The sequence below is a fragment of the Anas acuta genome, chromosome 31 (genome assembly GCF_963932015.1).
Source record: "Anas acuta chromosome 31, bAnaAcu1.1, whole genome shotgun sequence".
NCBI classification, from domain to species: domain Eukaryota; kingdom Metazoa; phylum Chordata; class Aves; order Anseriformes; family Anatidae; genus Anas; species Anas acuta.
This window is the reverse complement of record NC_089009.1, coordinates 1,476,947-1,498,533: the sequence shown is the minus strand read 5'-3', so window position 1 is coordinate 1,498,533 and position 21,587 is coordinate 1,476,947. Positions and strand designations below refer to the sequence as shown.

The window sequence follows — 21,587 nt, the reverse complement described above, 5'->3', positions numbered from 1 at the left end:
AGAGGATTGCTTTCCTTCCACTTTTGCTAACAGGCAAACATTTATAACCTGTGTTCAAGTGGCAGCCAGTGAGGTTTGAGTCACTTTGCACATATCGGTCAAGAGAGGTGTTCCTACTGCCACTGTTCTGCAAGACCACAAGATCTCGCACAAGATCACAGGCTGAGCAATACCCCTCCCCTCGCCCTTAAGTAACACTCCGTGCTTCTGCAGCAGCTGCTCCTCTCGTTCACTGAATTGCAGCACAAGAAAGACATGAGACACCAGGAGTAGACACACTGCTCTTAGGGTAAGTCCATGTGTGGACTTACTACGTCGAGTGGAGGCAAAAGATTTACCCCAAGTAAAAGATCCCATAAACATAATGCTTGTGCCAAAACTAGCACAAAAGCTGGTAAAAACTTACTTAAATCTGCTTCTTTGCAGCAACATTATTAGAATTTTCTTTCTGCTCAGATTCTTGGAGGCTTAGTCAATCTTCTGTACTGTCCAGTAACGAGAGGGATCTGGGAGTTTTAGCTGATAGCAAGGAGAATGAATATGAGCCAGCAGTCTGCCCTGGCAGCCAGGAGGGACAACCATACCCTGGGGTGCATCAAGCACTATCCCACTAATCAGTCAAGGGAGTTGATTGGATAGGACCCGCAGAATGGTGTCAAGCTGGGGCAGGGGAAGTTCAGGCTGGCCATCAGGAAGAGGTTCTTCACCAAGAGGGTGGTTGCACGATGGAACAGGCTCCCCAGGGAAGCAGTCACTGCAGCAAGCCTATTTGGGTCTAAGAAGCATTTTATCTGTGCTCTTAGTCATAGGGCATGAACTTTCATAAACCTGTATGTTTGTAATACTAGATCTGAATCCTACAAATCTGATGTGCCTTGGAATTATGCAATTTTTTTACTATACACTTTCTGTTGGAAGGAGGACAAAGCAAGAATGGAACAGATACAGTCTCTATGTACATATAGGTATGCTTTTTTTAATAAAAAAAAAAAAATAAAACACATGCTAATTTCACCAGTCCATACACTGATAGTCTCAGCTGGGCTTAGTCGGGTTCAAACCCTGAAATTACTCGCAGAGCTGTAACAAGGAGGGTTGGCTTCACCCCAAATATTAGCAGCAAGCATCCTGCAGGCCGGTCTTTTCGGGGTGGGCACCATACAGCTCTCTGTCTCCTGCAGTCTTTGAAAGGAGATGGAAGGATTCTGTCTGGCAAACCCACTTGTAGTCGCTCCCACAGCCATGGACCTCCAGCTTCTTGTCTTTCAATGTTGCGCAGCCGTTCTTACTCCCAAGGGAACGGAACCTGCAAACCAAAACCGTCAGCACCCAAAAGCAGCTCCTTTTGCTCTTGGGAGAGGGGGCAACGGGAGCTTCTCCCCCAGCCTGTCTCACTGGGCTCCAGGAGGCTTCTTGCTGCGGGCTTGCCCAGATGTGCATGCAGATTGCTGTGCTTGCACTACCATCTGGCTCCTTCCTCCACTGGAGCATGCCCAGGGCATTAAAACCACGTTGGCTGCGTAGGTGTGATTAGATGTTGGGTTATAGTGCTTCGTACAGCCAACTATTGGGCTATAAAGCCATTCGGGGGGATTAAGAAGCTGTCGCAGATACCAAATATTGGAGATTTTGGGGCAGAAGTGGAGCAAAGCTGCTCCGCACACCACGGGTTGCAGCTGTACTCACATGGTGGCATCGAAGGAGGAGTTGTCCACCCATTTCCATATGTAGTTGGATGGTTTTAATCCAATCCACACCGTTAGCTTCTCCTTGCTGTCCTGCTGGATCCCCTCATTTAAGTGCTCCTGGGAAATGGGAGAGGAGTGTTGGCTTCCAGGGGCCTTCAGCAAGAGGCTCATTGGGGTGCAAAGCTGGCTTTTTGAACCCATTTGGTTCATCCTCAAAGAGACGGGCCCTAAACACCACCCGTCCCTTGGGTGCTGCCTCACTCAGTGGGTGGAAAGAGCTTAAATTCAGAGCCTGAGACACCAGAGGCTCCCCCTGAGCTCTGTGTCCCTCCTTCTTTCCATGCCAAAGGTAGGAAGAGGCCTCCAAAGCCCTTTTGGTGCTGATTCAGCCCCGTTCCCTCCTTAGTACGAAGTGGCTTGGAGCTACCAAGCCTCCTGCCGCCAACCAGCAGCTGCGGGGCAGTTTTTGCCCCTCTACCCACCAAAACCCAGGAATTTTGGGTCCATTTCAAGCCTTCTCCACTCTGCACTTACCATATCGGTGGTGTTTCGGAGCACGGCCAGATGGGACCCCCGACTTTCGCAGTCTTTTTTGCCTTCCGTCCAAGTCCCAGTTGATTTGGAAACTTGGTAGCACTGGTCCCCAAAAAGCTGCCAAGACGGGGGGCACAGCTTGCAGCCCCCGTGGTCTGGAGAGGAGATGGAGCCGTGAGACACCCCAAAAGTGCTCGAGGTCTCGCTCAAACCAGCCAAGAGGCACTGGGGAGGGAGCTCTCTCCCCTCCCAAATTTTTCCTGCCCACTTTCCCCACCCATCCACCACAAGGAGCACACAGTGGGGTGAGCACGGGGAAGGTGGAGAGGTGCCTCCTCCTCCCGGAGGCCCACAGAGGATGGAGATGATCAGCAAAACGAGCTCTTCCTCACCATGCTCATTGACACCGAGCTGGGCTTGCAGCCCCCCAGGGACACCCATCCCACCTCAGGGACCCCCCCGGGAAAGGGGTTACCTGCGGAGCCATTCCAGCGGCAGAAGTAGCGCTGCAGGGAGGAAATCACGCACACCTCCATCCTGTTCCTTCCCCCAGCCTCGCTCTTGTTCTGCAGAGCACTTGGAGGTGTCGGCGTTTTCTGAAAAACTTGTAAGTAAAATTTTGGGGTGAGACTGAGGCTGTTTGAGGGCAACGTCGTGAAAACCGAGCAGGGCTGAGTTGGGTTCTCCAGGCTATTTTGCAAGCTCCCTTTGTGGTCACGACTATACCCAACTTTTGCAGAAGCATAAAAATGTTTCTTGTGTCCTCCACCCTTGCTTTAAAAGCATTTTTTTGTGTGTTTTTGTGTTTCTTTGTTTGTTTTGAGAGGGGATTTACTCTTGTTGGATGCATCTTGTGGGGCAAAATTGTCCCCATCCAAATGGAGATGGTCACTAGGATAAAACCCTGAACACCCCTTGGCGAAAAAGAAATAAAATAAAAAAGTCCCTCATGGTCGCTAGGGTTTTGGACATGTTTACGAGTGTTTTTTACTCACCCTGTACACTGAGCATCACCAGCAGCACCAGCAGCACCACGTGGCTCAGCACACTCAGTTTCAGAAGGACTCCGTGCCACCGTGGGCATGTGGTAGGAGCTGAAAGAGTCCGTGGTTTTATTCAGAAAGCACTTTCTTGTAAATTAAAATTTAAATACAACGGAAAGAAATAAATTGATATAAAATAATATCAAATAAATAAATAAATAAAAATTAATAAATACAATATAAAAATAATATTTTTTTAGAGCCCCTCTCTTTGAGCAGATCTTGACAGACGCTTTGCTACCTGCACATAAACCAAAAAAAAAAAACAAAAAAAAACAAAAAAAAACAAAAACAAGTGAAAACCCAATGATCACAACCTTCTTTCTCTCTCTTTTCTCACACTTCATCCATCTCCAGCCCTCATGGAACTATGGCACCACCTCTCTGGTATTTCCTCTGCTTGCCCATTTTCCCAGTTCTGTTGCAAAACCATTTATATTCCACGATACTGAACTTATCACAGACAAGCGTCCCCCCCAAGCCCCCTCTCAGTTTCCCCAGCTTGAGGGACTCTCTGGGACCCCAAGAGCTGCACCACCCCGCTTCTTCCCCCCGCCAAGCAATCGCCACCCGGGGTATCCTCTCGCCACCACAAACCCGTGGTGGGGACGGAGGACCGGACCCCGCTACCTGCGTCCTGGAGGGGTCCCGGCCTCTCCACAGCACCCCACTTGCATCGCCTGTCCAAGGCCATGTAGCCATCCTCATTCTCCATGGCAGGAGGACACAAGGACACGCAGCAGGTGGAGGGGACACAATGGAGTCCGGAGGACAGGAAACCAAAATGGTCAGAGCTGCAACGCTGAAGTGCAAACCAGTGGCGGGGCTGGAACTTCCTGCCACAGCTCACGGCCATTCAATGCCCCTGAAAGTTTTTGGGGTCACCAACACCCTTGCCTAGTGCCCGGGTGAGAGGCACAAGATCCTCCTGTCTCCCCCAGGCTCACAGCCCACCCCATAAATTACATCCCTGATGAGAAGATAGGGGCAGACTTGGGTCTTAATGCTGTCTCATGGCCAAAAAAAGGGCTTTTGTCTTTTAGTGTTTTACCCCATTCTGGTGTGGGCCCAGCTAAATTCCTTTGATGTGCACCAGGCACTGCTTCTTTGTGATTCCAGTAAGAAAGGAAGATGTCCTTGAAAGCAGATAAGAAAGTTGGTTGGTTTTTGTTTGTTTGTTTTTTAATAACTCCAGCATTTAATTCTGTCATCACTGCACTGCCAGGCACTGGCAGAAACCTTTGCTCAGCCCCTGCCTGTGCACAGCTTTCCGGCTGTGTTCTCCCAGGATTTCTTTGAAAAAAATTTAAAAAAAAAAGTAAAAAAAAAGAAAAAAAAAAAAAAAAGAAAACAGAGAACTGTTGTGTCTTCTGTTGTTTCTTTTTCCTGTTGCTACAGCAAGCCGGAGCTAAGATTGACTTTTGACACCATGAGAAACCACCTTGATCAACTAGGAGTTGTCCTTGCCCTGTCTCCCCCTTGCCCTCTCCAACCTCAAAGAAAAAAAAAAAAAAAGAAAAAAAAAAAAAAAAGAAAAAAAAGAAAAAAAAAGAAAGCTAATTCTGTTTTGAGGGGAAAAAAGACTATTTGGATATGCACCCTAAAGAATATGCATCCTAAAGGATCTGCATCCTGCAGCCAACCAGTCCTCAAAGAGCCTCAAAAACATGAGTTCTGCCTCAAGAAGAGCGAAGTTGAAGCCACATTTCTGCACCCCTCTCTTTGCAGGGAAGATTCATCAGCCCAGCTGAGAAAAAAATGCAGCATCCAGAGCTTTTGCCATTATTCCTCCCCTGCCTCTGCCCCCGTTCCTGAGGGGTGTTAAAAATCGTCCCGTGAATGGGGTTTCTTCAACAAAAGTAATGGAGATTTGCTCCTCTTCCTCTTTTAGCACCAGGATAACATCATTAAGAGAACTCCAAACAGCAAGCTTTAGAGTGATTTGAGTTTCTTTCTTTCTTTCTTTCTTTCTTTCTTTCTTTCTTTCTTTCTTTCTTTCTTTCTTTCTTTCTTTCTTTCTTTCTTTCTTTCTTTCTTTCTTTCTTTCTTTCTTTCTTTCTCTCTCTCTCTCTCTCTCTCTCTCTCTCTCTCTCTCTGTCTCTCTCTCTCTCTCTGTCTCTCTCTCTCTTTCTCTCTTTTCCATACATAACATGAGTGTGTTCATCTGTGCAGTCATGGCAGGGATTCGTTAAAGGCAACAGCTGACACACAGGACCATATGATCCGTGCGGCTGTGCTTCCCCCCGACTCATTAAATCTCTGTGCAATCAAGAAGACAAAACACACCAGGACTCAAAATACTGCTCTTAGGGTAAATCCACATCTGAGCAGCAAAATTTGGGGCTGGCTGAGCAAGCAATGCTTGGCTAGGGACTGAAATTGGGAGGGAAGGGGCAGCCAGCCAGGGCAGGTTTCCCAAATTTTTCTTTCATTTGTTAAAGATTTCAGTAGTAGTACCATTGCCATTATTATTATTCTTTTCCTTTCTTTTCTGTCCTAATAAACCATGTCTATCTCAACCCACAGGCTTCATTTTTTTTTCTGATGCTCTCCCCCATCCCAGAGGGGGGGGGGGAAAGGGTGTGACCGAACCCAGCGTGGTGCTGTGAATTGCGGAAAACTCCACAATCAGTGAGATTGTAAAGTAGGGATGTTTATTTAGGACTGGGCAGAACGGGGCTAGTACCACCAAAGTCTTTCGCAAGTGACACGGCAACTTGCCATGGTTATAAGCAGTAAGGAGCTATATACGCATGACGTTTCACAATGAGCCTATACGTATACATGACCTGTTCCTGCTTCATATTAAAATTAGTTCAAGAAGTCATTTCGATATGCTCCCCGAATCTGCGCTTGCACAGTGTCTCCTAGTGGTGGTTGCTGTGGGTCGTAGGGATGAAGGTTGGTGACTTTCTTGTCACCGTCTTTCAGCTACTGCCATCGCAGGCCTTCTTGTAATCAAGAAAAGGAATGGAAAATGAAGAGTGTTACATTATCTGAGAGAATTTAATGAAGTCATGGAAGGTATGGGAGCACTTCAACCAGGATTACCAACTCCTACTATGCTCCCCCAGTCATGCACATTAATAGTAATAAACTTAAAGGATTGTTTGTAAAACACTTGCCAGAATTTGGAAAACTTTGCCATTGTTATAAATGAAGTCTCAACTCAATCTGAATTTAATAATATTTATAAAGGCAAGAAAACAGCGCTGGGTGCATGCGGAGTCTATGCTCTACCAACATGTACACAAGAACATCAAACTTTCTAGATATACAGAACATCGCTTTTCCATACCAAACCCGAGTACAGCTATACATATGTACAATCAGAAAAGGTAACAAACAATCCTTTAAGTCTATTACTATCAACGCCCATGCTATTACTATCGATGTCCATGACTGGGGGAGCATAGTTGGAGGAGAGCCCTGAGCTGCCCCCCTGCAGCATCCTCCTGCATCCTGGAGTCGCCTCCGAATTTACGCCGTGAAGATGACGAAGAGAAAGATGTTACCATTAAACCCCCTTGTGTAGGGTTCCTGACGGTGCCTTATTTAAAGAAATATCTTAATTTATTTTAACTTCAGCTTGCAGAAGTAGAAACTCCTCAAAACAACAGCGTGGAGCTCTGGGACCAAAGGGTCCTTCAACCACTCGTGTCTTTGAAGCAGTTGCAGAGAGACTTGGGAATATCCAAAAGGCTTGGAAAAAAACATTTGTCCAGCACTCCAAAGCTTGAGGGCTTGATGCCCTTGTTTGGGGATTTAAAAGGTAGGAGGAGAAAGGGAAAGCGGAGGAACGAAGCAGAGCTGGGAGAAGCCACCAGCCTTGAAGCTCTGGAGCTGCTTTTTGGCATCCCGGTGCCGTGTCCCATCCTGTTTGTGCCTTGTCGTGGCTCCCTCAGTTGAAGCTGTGCTTAAATCTTAGTGGCCTCTTTCTGGCATATCCAATGCAATGGCGCGCTGCACGAGTGGGAGCGGAGCTGCCCCTTCGATATCGCCGCACAGGTGTTTGCCCTCCTTTCCCCCATCACCTGCAGCCTGGGGAGCACCGTAAGCAAGATTTTAGTCAACACAACAGGAAGCGCTTGGATGCTGCTTCCAGCAGCAACATTTCATCTCTTCATACGTTCCCCCCCCCCAAAAAAAAAACACCTTAAAATGTGTTAGTCATTCAGCTTGGAGCGTACCACCCCATTTGTCTCCTGTTTCTGCATAGAAAGCAATTTTCCAACTTCTGCCCCACAAAAAAAAAACAGTCGTTTCTCCTCCCCATACACCCCCTGCTTTGTCTAATAAATATTTATCTATCCCAAAAGCTCTATTTTTTTTTTTGGATATCGGAGTCACTCTGGCTACAGAAGGACCCCAGCTGCAAAATATCCTGGATTGGGGCATCTCCTTTTTAACCAGTTGAAATTTCCCTGCCTGAAATTGCAGCGAAAATACTCAGGAAAAATGCTTTGATTACTTCTTCCTCTCCTGTCTGAAAAGCTGGGGGCTGCGGGCCCACATTGTCCAAATTTCATTTGCTCCCCACCAGCTCAGGAAGGATTTTGGGGGGAGTTTGTTGTCAAGGAAGCGGGTGAGCAACCGAAATTTCTCCGGGATGGGGTTTTTGCACAGGGCTTGGGAACAACTCACGAATCATCCTGCAAAGGGGATCCATCCATCCACGTCCACTCCTTGCCCTGAGTTGGGATGGTGCTGAGCCCCGTCCAGCTCCCTGGTATTTCTTTGCTCATGGCCCCAGTGAAGTCCTAGGGGAGGAGGAAGCAGACCCCATCTCCCTGTGTTTCCCCCCCTTTCTCTTCCTTTTCCCCCCTTCTCCCCCGTTTTCTTCTTCTCCCCATTTCCCCCCCCACCCTTTTTTCCCCCACTCTACCTCTTTTTCCCACCATCTCCCCCTTATCCACCTTATCCTCTTTTTCTCCCCTTTTTCTTCCCCCCTTCTCTCCCTTTTCTTCCCCCTCCCTCTTTCCCCCCCCCTTCACCTCCTTTTCTTCCCCTTCTCCAATTTTTACCCCCCTCCATCCCTCTTTTCTCCCCCTTCTCTTATTATTGTATTATTTTATCATTACTATTCCCCCTTCTTTATTATTATTTATTTTTCCCTGACATCCGATTGTCTCTGCAACTTGGGCAGGCAGCATCAGCTGCAAAAAAAATCCGATTGGGGTCGTGATGCTTCTCTTTGGTCCTTTACCTTCTCCTCCACGCTCTTCAGCACCACCAGCTCTGCCCTCCTGTCCTTGCAGTCACGTCCTGCCTCTTCCCAGGGCAGGGTTTTTGCAGAAACCCAGTAGCATTTGGTGGCGAAGGGCTGCCAGCCCGCAGGGCAGAGCCAGCAGCCCTCGGCACCTGGGCAGGGGTTGGGGACATGAGCTGGGTAAGGGGCGAAGCTGGGAGACCCCTCCCCAGGACCCTCCCAAGCTTTTCTCAACCCCTTGTTTTGTTTTGTTTTGTTTTAGGGGAAAAAACTTTATGAGAACTGGGGGGAAAGCTGGGGTTGGAGGGATAGGAGCAGAGGTTGAAGGGACAAAGAGGGGTGCATGGAGAGGGGAAGGATAAAGGTGACAACATGGAGGGAAAGCAGCAGGATGGGGAGTCCAAGGGGGCTTTCCCTCGCTGTCGGGCCCCGTTTTCTGCGTGGAGGGGCCCAAAGCAAGCCAACACCCCTGTAACAGCATGGGCTACCTGGTGCCTGGTGGCTCTCGGCCTCGCACAGCCGCTTTCTGAGCTCCAGCTGGAAGTAGTTCAGGGAGCAGTTGGAGCTGGGGGTGTCCTTGCCCAGGCAGGATTCCCAGGAGCATGAGACAGTGGGATTGAGGCTGTTTCCATCTGAAATTGGGGGGGCGGGATGGGTTTGACCCCAGGATGCAAGCAGTGGGGTGAAACCCTTGTGCGGAGCCACCCTCGGCGTAGGATGGAGCAAGGTGCTGCCAGAGGGAGCAGGGATTTGTGGCAGCACAGGCATCAAACCCAGAAAAAAAACAAACAATAAAAACAGCCTGGTGGGTCCAGGAGATGTTCTCCAAATACAGGTGCAATACAGAGATGCCATGGCTTTTTTGGGGGGGATTTGATTTGTTCCCCCCCCCCCCCCGACACCCCGCCACTCACCGTGTCGCTGCAGTAGCCTCAGCACGATGTTTGCCAAGAAGGTGGCCCCAAGCAATCCAGCTCCCAGTATCACCCAGTACCACCAGCGTCCTGCAACGGGACACATGCTGGGAACGAAAACCACATCATCACCGTCCCTGCCCTGTTTTATCACCTTTCGATTTGGTGTCCACGTCATGGGGACAGACACGTCTGTCCCCCCTCCCCCCCTCGCCCTGCATCCTGCAAGGTGGCTTGGAGGGGAGCTGAGAAGCAAAAAAATACACCCACAAGCTGCCTCCCTCGCTTGGCCGAGGTGATGAACAGCAGCTCAGCTCCTCTGCACCCCGTGCTGCACCTGGGAGGGGGCTTGGGGGGGTCCTGGCTCAAGGGAAGGGCCCAAAATGAAGCCTTGGGGTGCTCAAAGCCACAATTGCTGCTCGGTTGCAGCCCGCTTGCAGAAGCCCTCGAGCGAGGTGAGAAAGGGGAGCGTGCAAAAGCTCTGCAGGTAGCGGTGTCCTCGGGGATAATCTCCTTGTAACACACTACCCTCCTCATTTCTGAGAGATTTGGGGAAAGAAATCTGCTCGTGCAGCTGCTCTGCCCCGTAGCGGAGGTGGAGAGCAAACATCCTCGAGGAAAATGAGGATTTGGGCCAGAAAAAAAAAAATAAAAAATTTATTCTTCCTGTGTTTCCCCCGCCCCATTCTAGGGCCCAGCAGCTCCGGGGTGGCACCAGGGACAGCACCAGCACCGTTTGTAGGGTGTCCAGCCCACCTCCCCTAAAAAAAATAGGCCCAAAGCCCAGAGGGACCCCAGCACCCATGGGTACGAAGCAAATCCACTCACCGGGAGGCTTTGGGAGCTGTGGGATGCCTCTGGGACCCGGTGGCAACTCCAGGTCGGTGTAAACCGTTGTCAGCGCCATCACCAGCAGTCCCCAGGGAGCAGCAGAGCCAGGTGCAGGGGCAGAAAAAGGAAATTATTATTATTTTTTTATATATATATATATTTTTTCCTGGAGGTAAAGCTGGGTGAAGCGGCGCTGGGTGTCTGAGCCTCGCCTGCTGCCCTCTGCTCCCCAACCTGCTGAGGTCGCCCACAAAAAGCGGTTTCCGAAAGTGAAGCAGCCTCTGAGAGGTGCAAAGGGAAGGACATTTTATTTAATTAGCATAAAACTTAAAAATATATATATATATAGCAAAAAGAAATATCAAAATAAAAAGCATTAAAAAAGCAATAGCAACCCCTTCTTCTCCAGGAGAGCGGGGTCAGGGCAGGGCTTTCATCTCATTTATTATCATGTTTGTATTGCAATTATCTTCTTGCACAGAGGTTTCTGCACCTTGGCACCAAGGTGGGGAGGGGAGCATAATGCCCTTTTCCATGCAATTATCCCCAAAATTCCACTTAATAATCAGTACCTCTCCCTTTCCCACCTTTGGAGGTGAGGGTAAAACCTTGGAGGGGGGAAGAAGAAGCAGAAGCCACCAGCGCTCAGCCCCTTTGCCTCCAGCACCTCTGCAAGCCAGGGACAGGTATAAGGGATGGGGATTTTAGCAAAAATAAGTAAAATGAAATAGATTTTAGGGTAGAATCTGCACGGCTGCTCCCTCCCTAACATTTTTTGCAAAAGTGCTGCAGAACTGTTCCCTTGACAGCAGCACTGGGTGGTTTAGCACCTTTTCAGAACCTCATCCACGACAAGATTTAACAGATTAACACCTCGTTATATTTTGTGTCTTCGTTTAATTTTTAAGCCACCAAACCCCAAACCTCCCTGTCTTCAGCCCTTCCTGCCTCTGGCCTTTTGAATTTTCTTGGTTTCTCTTGGATTCTGCACTTTCTCTTTTAAATAACCCCCAGGCAAATTTCTTTTCATGCAAAAGAAATTTGCAGCAGCAAGAAGTCCACCCCAGGATTAAATTTCCTTCTTATTTTTATTTTTCATTTTAATTTATGGGCCCCTTCCAACTAGGGATATTCTATGATTCTGTTTTTTAAGTCCTAGCATCCCTGTTTCCTCTGGTTTATTTTTGCTCTGTTTCACCCCATAGCTTAGTACCTTCATTTATTTTATTTTAATTTATATTCTCACAAATCCTGGTCAAGTGTGAAGAGATGCTTCACCCCAAACATTACACCCATCATCTCCCTTCCTTTAGATGGCTGAGGCTTTGGAGGCGCAAAATTTCCATTTTCCATAAATTTCTCCACCAAAAGTCTTTGGGAATATGGACAGTGAAGAGCCACCTCATTAAGAAGGTTGGATGTCATTATTTCGTCAATGAACCTTGCTGGATTTATCAACTAAATTCAGGTTTGAGATATCTGAGCTCACATCGCAGCCTCTATACCCCAACTATTGCTCCAGAGCAAAGAGTACAAGGGTTGCAGCGCAAAGCGGTGGAAACGTCTCCTCTGTTTGGGGTGGAGAGGACAAAATTTGGTGGAATTAATGACTGAGAGAAGGTTTTTGTGGAGAAGGGGTTGCACAAGACTCTGTGGTTGGTGGTGGTGAACCAGCTGAAGAAATGCTCCGGGGGAAGAAATGGGTGAAACACCTGCAACTTTTCCCACTTTTTCTGCAGCCCATCCCAAAATCCAAAACACCTTCACACACCAACCAATGCCAACTAGGTGACAGCTCCAATTATCATGGCACGGATCCCCCAAACCCTTCTTGTCCCCTCTTAGGCTGGGGAAAACAACTGAAGCCCTGAGGTTTCCTCCTGCAGCAGCAGCGCTCTGCTCTCCCTCGTGCTCTGTGAGGTACTGGAGGATGTGGCTTTGCTCTGCAGGTTGTTTTTTGGTCAAATAAAGCAGACGAGAAATCATCATTCTCTACCAGACAGCCCCAAACGGGGATCCCAGGGCACAGCAGAAAGGATGCGTCCATCCCATTGTCCTTTGCCTACATTTTGTGGCTGTACAAATTCATGTTGGGGATTTTTAGGCATCCTTTCAACACCCAAAATTTCGGTTCAAATGATATTGCATCCACTGTTTTTTGTTTTGTTTTGTTTTGTTTGTTTTGTTTTGTTGTTGTTTTGTTTTGTTTGTTTTTGTAAATAGGTTCCTCTTCCAAACTCCATCCTTCACCCAAAACCCAGAGCTTGGTCCATTCCAGTAGCCCGTCCCATCTTTCCTGCTTCACCCCCTCTCTTTTGGGGCTGGAACTGCCCAAAACTAACCTATAAACCCCCTTTTTATTCGACCACCTCAAACACAACCTTTCCCAACCCAAAACACATTATTATCACCTTATTTTCTCCGGTAGAGGGAGCAACACACAATGACTACTCCTGCTCTGGATCACAGAGGCTTCCCCCCCAGCTGAGCCAAAGCTCCCTCCAGGCATGGGTCCCAATTCTGGAAAACTTCAAAAATGAGCGGATTAAAATTGAGCTTTGGGTTTGCAAAGGGCAGGGAAGAAGGGAATTGAGCCGGGCAAAATTCATTTACACTTGCAGGGAGCAAACCTGCTATAAAGCTGCCACCCAGCACATTCAAAAACCCTTTTTCTCCATAAAAGGGATGTTTTCACCAGTCTGTGGCCAACCTAAAGGTGCTCTTTCAAACCCAAGTGTGAAGAGACGCTACTCTATCTTTAAAGATAAAATTGGAAAAAAAAATAAAATTGAAAGATGGCTTTCTTGCAAAATTTGTCATTTTTGAAGGGAATGGGGGTTGGACCTGATGATTTCTTGAGGTCCCTTCCAACCCCTACAATATTATCATTCTGTGAAAACGTAAAGCAAATTTCTAGAGACACCTCCTGCCTTGGCGGCAGAGGAATTTGGTGTTCTGATTTCTGCTGGTTTAAAAGCAGAAAATATGGCCTGAATATATGGCATTTGATGGAGAGCTTCCAATGCCTTCTTGTCATGTGCTGCATGCTCTGCAGAGCTCCTGTGTCTCCAAGAGCTGCCCACAGCTTCAGCTGGGAGAAAATATGTTTTTTAGCAAATGGGCAGGTTTCCAAATGGAAATGTGTGCTTCTCTTTTTATTTTTGTTTTTTGGCCACTCCTCCTCTATATTGTTATTAGCAAGGGGGAGTGGTTACTCCAGGGAGCGCTAGTCCCCCTGGGCCCCTTAATCTCCTCCTACTGGCATTTTAAGTAAAAGGAACAGACGGATTTCCTGTCTGCCGTCAGGGAAACTTTTTTACTTATGGTCAAGTTGCAGCCACTGAGGTTTTTCAGTTCTGAAGCCTTACTATTTAAGACAGGTTTTGGTTAATATCTTCAGGTATTCCTACTGCAAGCGCTCTTCCGTAGGATCATAGGCTGAGTGATACCACTCCCTCACTGCTACAGGACACTGCTGCATGAGCAGGATGATATAAGCACTGTTCCTTCTCTCATTCCTTAAATTGGAGCACCAGCAAGAAGACACCAGGAGTAGACACACTGCTCTTAGGGTAAGTCCACATCTGAGCAGCAAAATTTGGGGCCGGCTGAGCAAGCAACGCTTGGCTAGGGGCTGAAATGGGGAGGGAAGGAGCAGCCAGCCAGGGCAGGTTTCCATCTTCTTTCGTTTTTTTTTTTTTTTTTTTTTTCCTTTAAGATTTTTTTATTCATTTGCCCTCTGCAGTTTTTCCACCCTCTTTGTCTCTTTCTCACCTTACTTTTTGTGTTTGTGCTGTTTTATTTTTTATTTATTTATTTATTAATTCTCCTCATGTTGTCTCCCTTTCTTTAATGCCAAAAATGTGCACACAGTAAGCTTCCACACCACTCGTGTGTTTCTGTGAGTAGAGCCAAAAAAAAACCCCACGTTCCCAAATTCCTCCTTTGGCTTTATTGAAGCTTCTGGTACCACAAAGGGTGTGTGAAACTTGCAGATGTTTAGAACTCCTAGTTTGTTTTTTTGTTTGTTTCTTTGTTTTTGTTTTTCATTTTTTAATATTGCTATCTGTTTTTGTTTTGTTTTGTTTTGTTTGTTTTGTTTTGTTTTTCTGTTTGTTTCTTTGGGAGGGCTTTCCCAGGCTCTCTTCTAGGTAAGGCAGCTGGCTGCTTTCTTTGTGCTTTTTTATGGGAGGGAATGAAAATAAGAATAATGGTGAAATGAAGCCAAAAAATTAAACAGGATTAATAATCTGGGAGGAGCTGCAGGAAAAAATGCAGACGGTGGGACCTTATGGCTCCCTACAACTACCTGAAAGGAAGGGGTGGGAGCTGGGGGTCGGCCCCTTCTCACAGATAACTAGTGATAGGACCTGAAGGAATGGCCTCAAGTAGCACCAGGGGAGGTTCAGGCTGGATATGAGGAGACACTTCTTCTCAGAAAGAGTGGTCAGGCCTTGGGAGGGGTTGCCCAGGGAGGTGGTGGAGTCACCATCCTTGGGGGTGTTCAAGGAGAGGTTGGACATGGTGCTTGGGGACATGGTTTAGTGGGTGACATTGGTTGGAGGGGGACGGGTGGGCCTCCATCTTGGGGGTCTTTTCCCACCTTGTTGTCTGATTCTTTGAATATCTGAAGTGAAAGTAGCCAAAGGCACACAAATGCACACAGCCACTTGCTGCGCCTCGCTCCTCCTCCTGCGCTTCGCTCCTCCTCCTCCACCTTGCTCCAGACGAGAAATCATCATTCTCTACCAGACAGCCCCAAACAGGGATCCCAGGGCACAGCAGAAAGGATGCGTCCATCCCATTGTCCTTTGCCTACGTTTTCTGGCTGTACAAATTTATGTTGGGGATTTTTAGGCATCTTTTCAACACCCAAAATTTTGGTTCAAATGATATTGCATCCACTGTTGTTTTTTTGTTTTGTTTTGTTTGTTTGTTTGTTTGTTGTTTTGTTTTTGTTGTTGTTGTTGTTGTTGTTTTGTTTTGTTTTGTTTGTTTTTGTAAATAGGTTCCTCTTCCAAACTCCATCCTTCACCCAAAACCCAGAGTTTGGTCCATTCCAGTAGCCCGTCCCATCTTTCCTGCTTCACCCCCTCTCTTTTGGGGCTGGAGCTGCCCAAAACTAACCTATAAACCCCCTTTTTATTCGACCACCTCAAACACAACCTTTCCCAACCCAAAACACATTATTATCACCTTATTTTCTCCGGTAGAGGGAGCAACACACAATGACTACTCCTGCTCTGGATCACAGAGGCTTCCCCCCCAGCTGAGCCAAAGCTCCCTCCAGGCATGGGTCCCAATTCTGGAAAACTTCAAAAATGAGCGGATTAAAATTGAGCTTTGGGTTTGCAAAGGGCAGGGAAGAAGGGAATTGAGCCGGGCAAAATTCATTTACACTTGCAGGGAGCAAACCTGCTATAAAGCTGCCACCCAGCACATTCAAAAACCCTTTTTCTCCATAAAAGGGATGTTTTCACCAGTCTGTGGCCAACCTAAAGGTGCTCTTTCAAACCCAAGTGTGAAGAGACGCTACTCTATCTTTAAAGATAAAATTGGAAAAAAAAATAAAATTGAAAGATGGCTTTCTTGCAAAATTTGTCATTTTTGAAGGGAATGGGGGTTGGACCTGATGATTTCTTGAGGTCCCTTCCAACCCCTACAATATTATCATTCTGTGAAAACGTAAAGCAAATTTCTAGAGACACCTCCTGCCTTGGCGGCAGAGGAATTTGGTGTTCTGATTTCTGCTGGTTTAAAAGCAGAAAATATGGCCTGAATATATGGCATTTGATGGAGAGCTTCCAATGCCTTCTTGTCATGTGCTGCATGCTCTGCAGAGCTCCTGTGTCTCCAAGAGCTGCCCACAGCTTCAGCTGGGAGAAAATATGTTTTTTAGCAAATGGGCAGGTTTCCAAATGGAAATGTGTGCTTCTCTTTTTATTTTTGTTTTTTTGGCCACTCCTCCTCTATATTGTTATTAGCAAGGGGGAGTGGTTACTCCAGGGAGCGCTAGTCCCCCTGGGCCCCTTAATCTCCTCCTACTGGCATTTTAAGTAAAAGGAACAGACGGATTTCCTGTCTGCCGTCAGGGAAACTTTTTTACCTATGGTCAAGTTGCAGCCACTGAGGTTTTTCAGTTCTGAAGCCTTACTATTTAAGACAGGTTTTGGTTAATATCTTCAGGTATTCCTACTGCAAGCGCTCTTCCGTAGGATCATAGGCTGAGTGATACCACTCCCTCACTGCTACAGGACACTGCTGCATGAGCAGGATGATATAAGCACTGTTCCTTCTCTCATTCCTTAAATTGGAGCACCAGCAAGAAGACACCAGGAGTAGACACACTGCTCTTAGGTTAAGTCCACCTCTGAGCAGCAAAATTTGGGGCCGGCTGAGCAAGCAACGCTTGGCTAGGGGCTGAAATGGGGAGGGAAGGAGCAGCCAGCCAGGGCAGGTTTCCATCTTCTTTCGTTTTTTTTTTTTTTTTTTTTTCCTTTAAGATTTTTTTATTCATTTGCCCTCTGCAGTTTTTCCACCCTCTTTGTCTCTTTCTCACCTTACTTTTTGTGTTTGTGCTGTTTTATTTTTTATTTATTTATTTATTAATTCTCCTCATGTTGTCTCCCTTTCTTTAATGCCAAAAATGTGCACACAGTAAGCTTCCACACCACTCGTGTGTTTCTGTGAGTAGAGCCAAAAAAAAACCCCACGTTCCCAAATTCCTCCTTTGGCTTTATTGAAGCTTCTGGTACCACAAAGGGTGTGTGAAACTTGCAGATGTTTAGAACTCCTAGTTTGTTTTTTTGTTTGTTTCTTTGTTTTTGTTTTTCATTTTTTAATATTGCTATCTGTTTTTGTTTTGTTTTGTTTTGTTTGTTTTGTTTTGTTTTTCTGTTTGTTTCTTTGGGAGGGCTTTCCCAGGCTCTCTTCTAGGTAAGGCAGCTGGCTGCTTTCTTTGTGCTTTTTTATGGGAGGGAATGAAAATAAGAATAATGGTGAAATGAAGCCAAAAAATTAAACAGGATTAATAATCTGGGAGGAGCTGCAGGAAAAAATGCAGACGGTGGGACCTTATGGCTCCCTACAACTACCTGAAAGGAAGGGGTGGGAGCTGGGGGTCGGCCCCTTCTCACAGATAACTAGTGATAGGACCTGAAGGAATGGCCTCAAGTAGCACCAGGGGAGGTTCAGGCTGGATATGAGGAGACACTTCTTCTCAGAAAGAGTGGTCAGGCCTTGGGAGGGGTTGCCCAGGGAGGTGGTGGAGTCACCATCCTTGGGGGTGTTCAAGGAGAGGTTGGACATGGTGCTTGGGGACATGGTTTAGTGGGTGACATTGGTTGGAGGGGGACGGGTGGGCCTCCATCTTGGGGGTCTTTTCCCACCTTGTTGTCTGATTCTTTGAATATCTGAAGTGAAAGTAGCCAAAGGCACACAAATGCACACAGCCACTTGCTGCGCCTCGCTCCTCCTCCTGCGCTTCGCTCCTCCTCCTCCACCTTGCTCCAGACGAGAAATCATCATTCTCTACCAGACAGCCCCAAACAGGGATCCCAGGGCACAGCAGAAAGGATGCGTCCATCCCATTGTCCTTTGCCTACGTTTTCTGGCTGTACAAATTTATGTTGGGGATTTTTAGGCATCTTTTCAACACCCAAAATTTTGGTTCAAATGATATTGCATCCACTGTTGTTTTTTTGTTTTGTTTTGTTTGTTTGTTTGTTTGTTGTTTTGTTTTTGTTGTTGTTGTTGTTGTTGTTTTGTTTTGTTTTGTTTGTTTTTGTAAATAGGTTCCTCTTCCAAACTCCATCCTTCACCCAAAACCCAGAGTTTGGTCCATTCCAGTAGCCCGTCCCATCTTTCCTGCTTCACCCCCTCTCTTTTGGGGCTGGAGCTGCCCAAAACTAACCTATAAACCCCCTTTTTATTCGACCACCTCAAACACAACCTTTCCCAACCCAAAACACATTATTATCACCTTATTTTCTCCGGTAGAGGGAGCAACACACAATGACTACTCCTGCTCTGGATCACAGAGGCTTCCCCCCCAGCTGAGCCAAAGCTCCCTCCAGGCATGGGTCCCAATTCTGGAAAACTTCAAAAATGAGCGGATTAAAATTGAGCTTTGGGTTTGCAAAGGGCAGGGAAGAAGGGAATTGAGCCGGGCAAAATTCATTTACACTTGCAGGGAGCAAACCTGCTATAAAGCTGCCACCCAGCACATTCAAAAACCCTTTTTCTCCATAAAAGGGATGTTTTCACCAGTCTGTGGCCAACCTAAAGGTGCTCTTTCAAACCCAAGTGTGAAGAGACGCTACTCTATCTTTAAAGATAAAATTGGAAAAAAAAATAAAATTGAAAGATGGCTTTCTTGCAAAATTTGTCATTTTTGAAGGGAATGGGGGTTGGACCTGATGATTTCTTGAGGTCCCTTCCAACCCCTACAATATTATCATTCTGTGAAAACGTAAAGCAAATTTCTAGAGACACCTCCTGCCTTGGCGGCAGAGGAATTTGGTGTTCTGATTTCTGCTGGTTTAAAAGCAGAAAATATGGCCTGAATATATGGCATTTGATGGAGAGCTTCCAATGCCTTCTTGTCATGTGCTGCATGCTCTGCAGAGCTCCTGTGTCTCCAAGAGCTGCCCACAGCTTCAGCTGGGAGAAAATATGTTTTTTAGCAAATGGGCAGGTTTCCAAATGGAAATGTGTGCTTCTCTTTTTATTTTTGTTTTTTGGCCACTCCTCCTCTATATTGTTATTAGCAAGGGGGAGTGGTTACTCCAGGGAGCGCTAGTCCCCCTGGGCCCCTTAATCTCCTCCTACTGGCATTTTAAGTAAAAGGAACAGACGGATTTCCTGTCTGCCGTCAGGGAAACTTTTTTACCTATGGTCAAGTTGCAGCCACTGAGGTTTTTCAGTTCTGAAGCCTTACTATTTAAGACAGGTTTTGGTTAATATCTTCAGGTATTCCTACTGCAAGCGCTCTTCCGTAGGATCATAGGCTGAGTGATACCACTCCCTCACTGCTACAGGACACTGCTGCATGAGCAGGATGATATAAGCACTGTTCCTTCTCTCATTCCTTAAATTGGAGCACCAGCAAGAAGACACCAGGAGTAGACACACTGCTCTTAGGTTAAGTCCACCTCTGAGCAGCAAAATTTGGGGCCGGCTGAGCAAGCAACGCTTGGCTAGGGGCTGAAATGGGGAGGGAAGGAGCAGCCAGCCAGGGCAGGTTTCCATCTTCTTTCGTTTTTTTTTTTTTTTTTTTTTTCCTTTAAGATTTTTTTATTCATTTGCCCTCTGCAGTTTTTCCACCCTCTTTGTCTCTTTCTCACCTTACTTTTTGTGTTTGTGCTGTTTTATTTTTTATTTATTTATTTATTTATTTATTTATTAATTCTCCTCATGTTGTCTCCCTTTCTTTAATGCCAAAAATGTGCACACAGTAAGCTTCCACACCACTCGTGTGTTTCTGTGAGTAGAGCCAAAAAAAAACCCCACGTTCCCAAATTCCTCCTTTGGCTTTATTGAAGCTTCTGGTACCACAAAGGGTGTGTGAAACTTGCAGATGTTTAGAACTCCTAGTTTGTTTTTTTGTTTGTTTCTTTGTTTTTGTTTTTCATTTTTTAATATTGCTATCTGTTTTTGTTTTGTTTTGTTTTGTTTGTTTTGTTTTGTTTTTCTGTTTGTTTCTTTGGGAGGGCTTTCCCAGGCTCTCTTCTAGGTAAGGCAGCTGGCTGCTTTCTTTGTGCTTTTTTATGGGAGGGAATGAAAATAAGAATAATGGTGAAATGAAGCCAAAAAATTAAACAGGATTAATAATCTGGGAGGAGCTGCAGGAAAAAATGCAGACGGTGGGACCTTATGGCTCCCTACAACTACCTGAAAGGAAGGGGTGGGAGCTGGGGGTCGGCCCCTTCTCACAGATAACTAGTGATAGGACCTGAAGGAATGGCCTCAAGTAGCACCAGGGGAGGTTCAGGCTGGATATGAGGAGACACTTCTTCTCAGAAAGAGTGGTCAGGCCTTGGGAGGGGTTGCCCAGGGAGGTGGTGGAGTCACCATCCTTGGGGGTGTTCAAGGAGAGGTTGGACATGGTGCTTGGGGACATGGTTTAGTGGGTGACATTGGTTGGAGGGGGACGGGTGGGACTCCATCTTGGGGGTCTTTTCCCACCTTGTTGTCTGATTCTTTGAATATCTGAAGTGAAAGTAGCCAAAGGCACACAAATGCACACAGCCACTTGCTGCGCCTCGCTCCTCCTCCTGCGCTTCGCTCCTCCTCCTCCACCTTGCTCCAGACGAGAAATCATCATTCTCTACCAGACAGCCCCAAACAGGGATCCCAGGGCACAGCAGAAAGGATGCGTCCATCCCATTGTCCTTTGCCTACGTTTTCTGGCTGTACAAATTTATGTTGGGGATTTTTAGGCATCTTTTCAACACCCAAAATTTTGGTTCAAATGATATTGCATCCACTGTTGTTTTTTTGTTTTGTTTTGTTTGTTTGTTTGTTTGTTGTTTTGTTTTTGTTGTTGTTGTTGTTGTTGTTTTGTTTTGTTTTGTTTGTTTTTGTAAATAGGTTCCTCTTCCAAACTCCATCCTTCACCCAAAACCCAGAGTTTGGTCCATTCCAGTAGCCCGTCCCATCTTTCCTGCTTCACCCCCTCTCTTTTGGGGCTGGAGCTGCCCAAAACTAACCTATAAACCCCCTTTTTATTCGACCACCTCAAACACAACCTTTCCCAACCCAAAACACATTATTATCACCTTATTTTCTCCGGTAGAGGGAGCAACACACAATGACTACTCCTGCTCTGGATCACAGAGGCTTCCCCCCAGCTGAGCCAAAGCTCCCTCCAGGCATGGGTCCCAATTCTGGAAAACTTCAAAAATGAGCGGATTAAAATTGAGCTTTGGGTTTGCAAAGGGCAGGGAAGAAGGGAATTGAGCCGGGCAAAATTCATTTACACTTGCAGGGAGCAAACCTGCTATAAAGCTGCCACCCAGCACATTCAAAAACCCTTTTTCTCCATAAAAGGGATGTTTTCACCAGTCTGTGGCCAACCTAAAGGTGCTCTTTCAAACCCAAGTGTGAAGAGACGCTACTCTATCTTTAAAGATAAAATTGGAAAAAAAAATAAAATTGAAAGATGGCTTTCTTGCAAAATTTGTCATTTTTGAAGGGAATGGGGGTTGGACCTGATGATTTCTTGAGGTCCCTTCCAACCCCTACAATATTATCATTCTGTGAAAACGTAAAGCAAATTTCTAGAGACACCTCCTGCCTTGGCGGCAGAGGAATTTGGTGTTCTGATTTCTGCTGGTTTAAAAGCAGAAAATATGGCCTGAATATATGG

General features: G+C 46.4%; 2 protein-coding genes and 1 long non-coding RNA gene across 13 annotated transcripts in view; 1 reads left to right on the top strand and 2 right to left on the bottom strand.

Moving 5' to 3' along the window:
- The first annotated feature begins 135 nt into the window (after positions 1–135).
- Positions 136–21,587, top strand: part of LOC137846297 (C-type lectin domain family 2 member B-like) — a 153,495-nt gene continuing 132,043 nt past the window's right edge. For 2 of the 8 annotated variants that reach the window (XM_068664216.1, XM_068664232.1), the window contains exon 1: positions 139–289. The gene's annotated coding sequence lies outside the window, so the exon portion shown is untranslated. Of the gene's footprint in view, positions 290–13,538; positions 13,792–21,587 lie in introns of those variants that run through there. The other 6 variants (XR_011090439.1, XM_068664213.1, XM_068664221.1 and 3 more) reach the window with 5 other exon arrangements.
- LOC137846259 (killer cell lectin-like receptor subfamily B member 1C) lies at positions 948–10,357 on the bottom strand. Of its 4 annotated transcripts, XR_011090432.1 has the most exons (10): positions 10,217–10,357; positions 9,389–9,478; positions 8,963–9,112; positions 8,472–8,626; positions 7,910–8,025; positions 3,218–3,316; positions 2,698–2,826; positions 2,223–2,377; positions 1,687–1,805; positions 1,167–1,306 (listed from the first exon to the last, which is right to left on the bottom strand). XR_011090432.1 is itself a non-coding variant. In XM_068664121.1 (9 exons), the coding sequence occupies exons 1-9, from the start codon at positions 10,293–10,295 to the stop codon at positions 1,792–1,794; spliced, it is 987 nt and encodes a 328-aa protein (XP_068520222.1). In that variant the 5' UTR covers positions 10,296–10,357; the 3' UTR covers positions 1,166–1,791. The 4 variants fall into 4 exon arrangements, 3 of the variants coding, with proteins under 3 accessions (XP_068520224.1, XP_068520222.1, XP_068520223.1); XM_068664121.1 differs by having other exon boundaries at positions 1,166–1,805; XM_068664122.1 differs by having other exon boundaries at positions 1,166–1,805; positions 8,963–9,106.
- On the bottom strand, positions 10,755–13,481 carry LOC137846342 (uncharacterized). Its single transcript, XR_011090473.1, has 2 exons — positions 12,631–13,481; positions 10,755–10,888 (listed from the first exon to the last, which is right to left on the bottom strand). It is a non-coding gene; the product is annotated as an uncharacterized lncRNA (long non-coding RNA).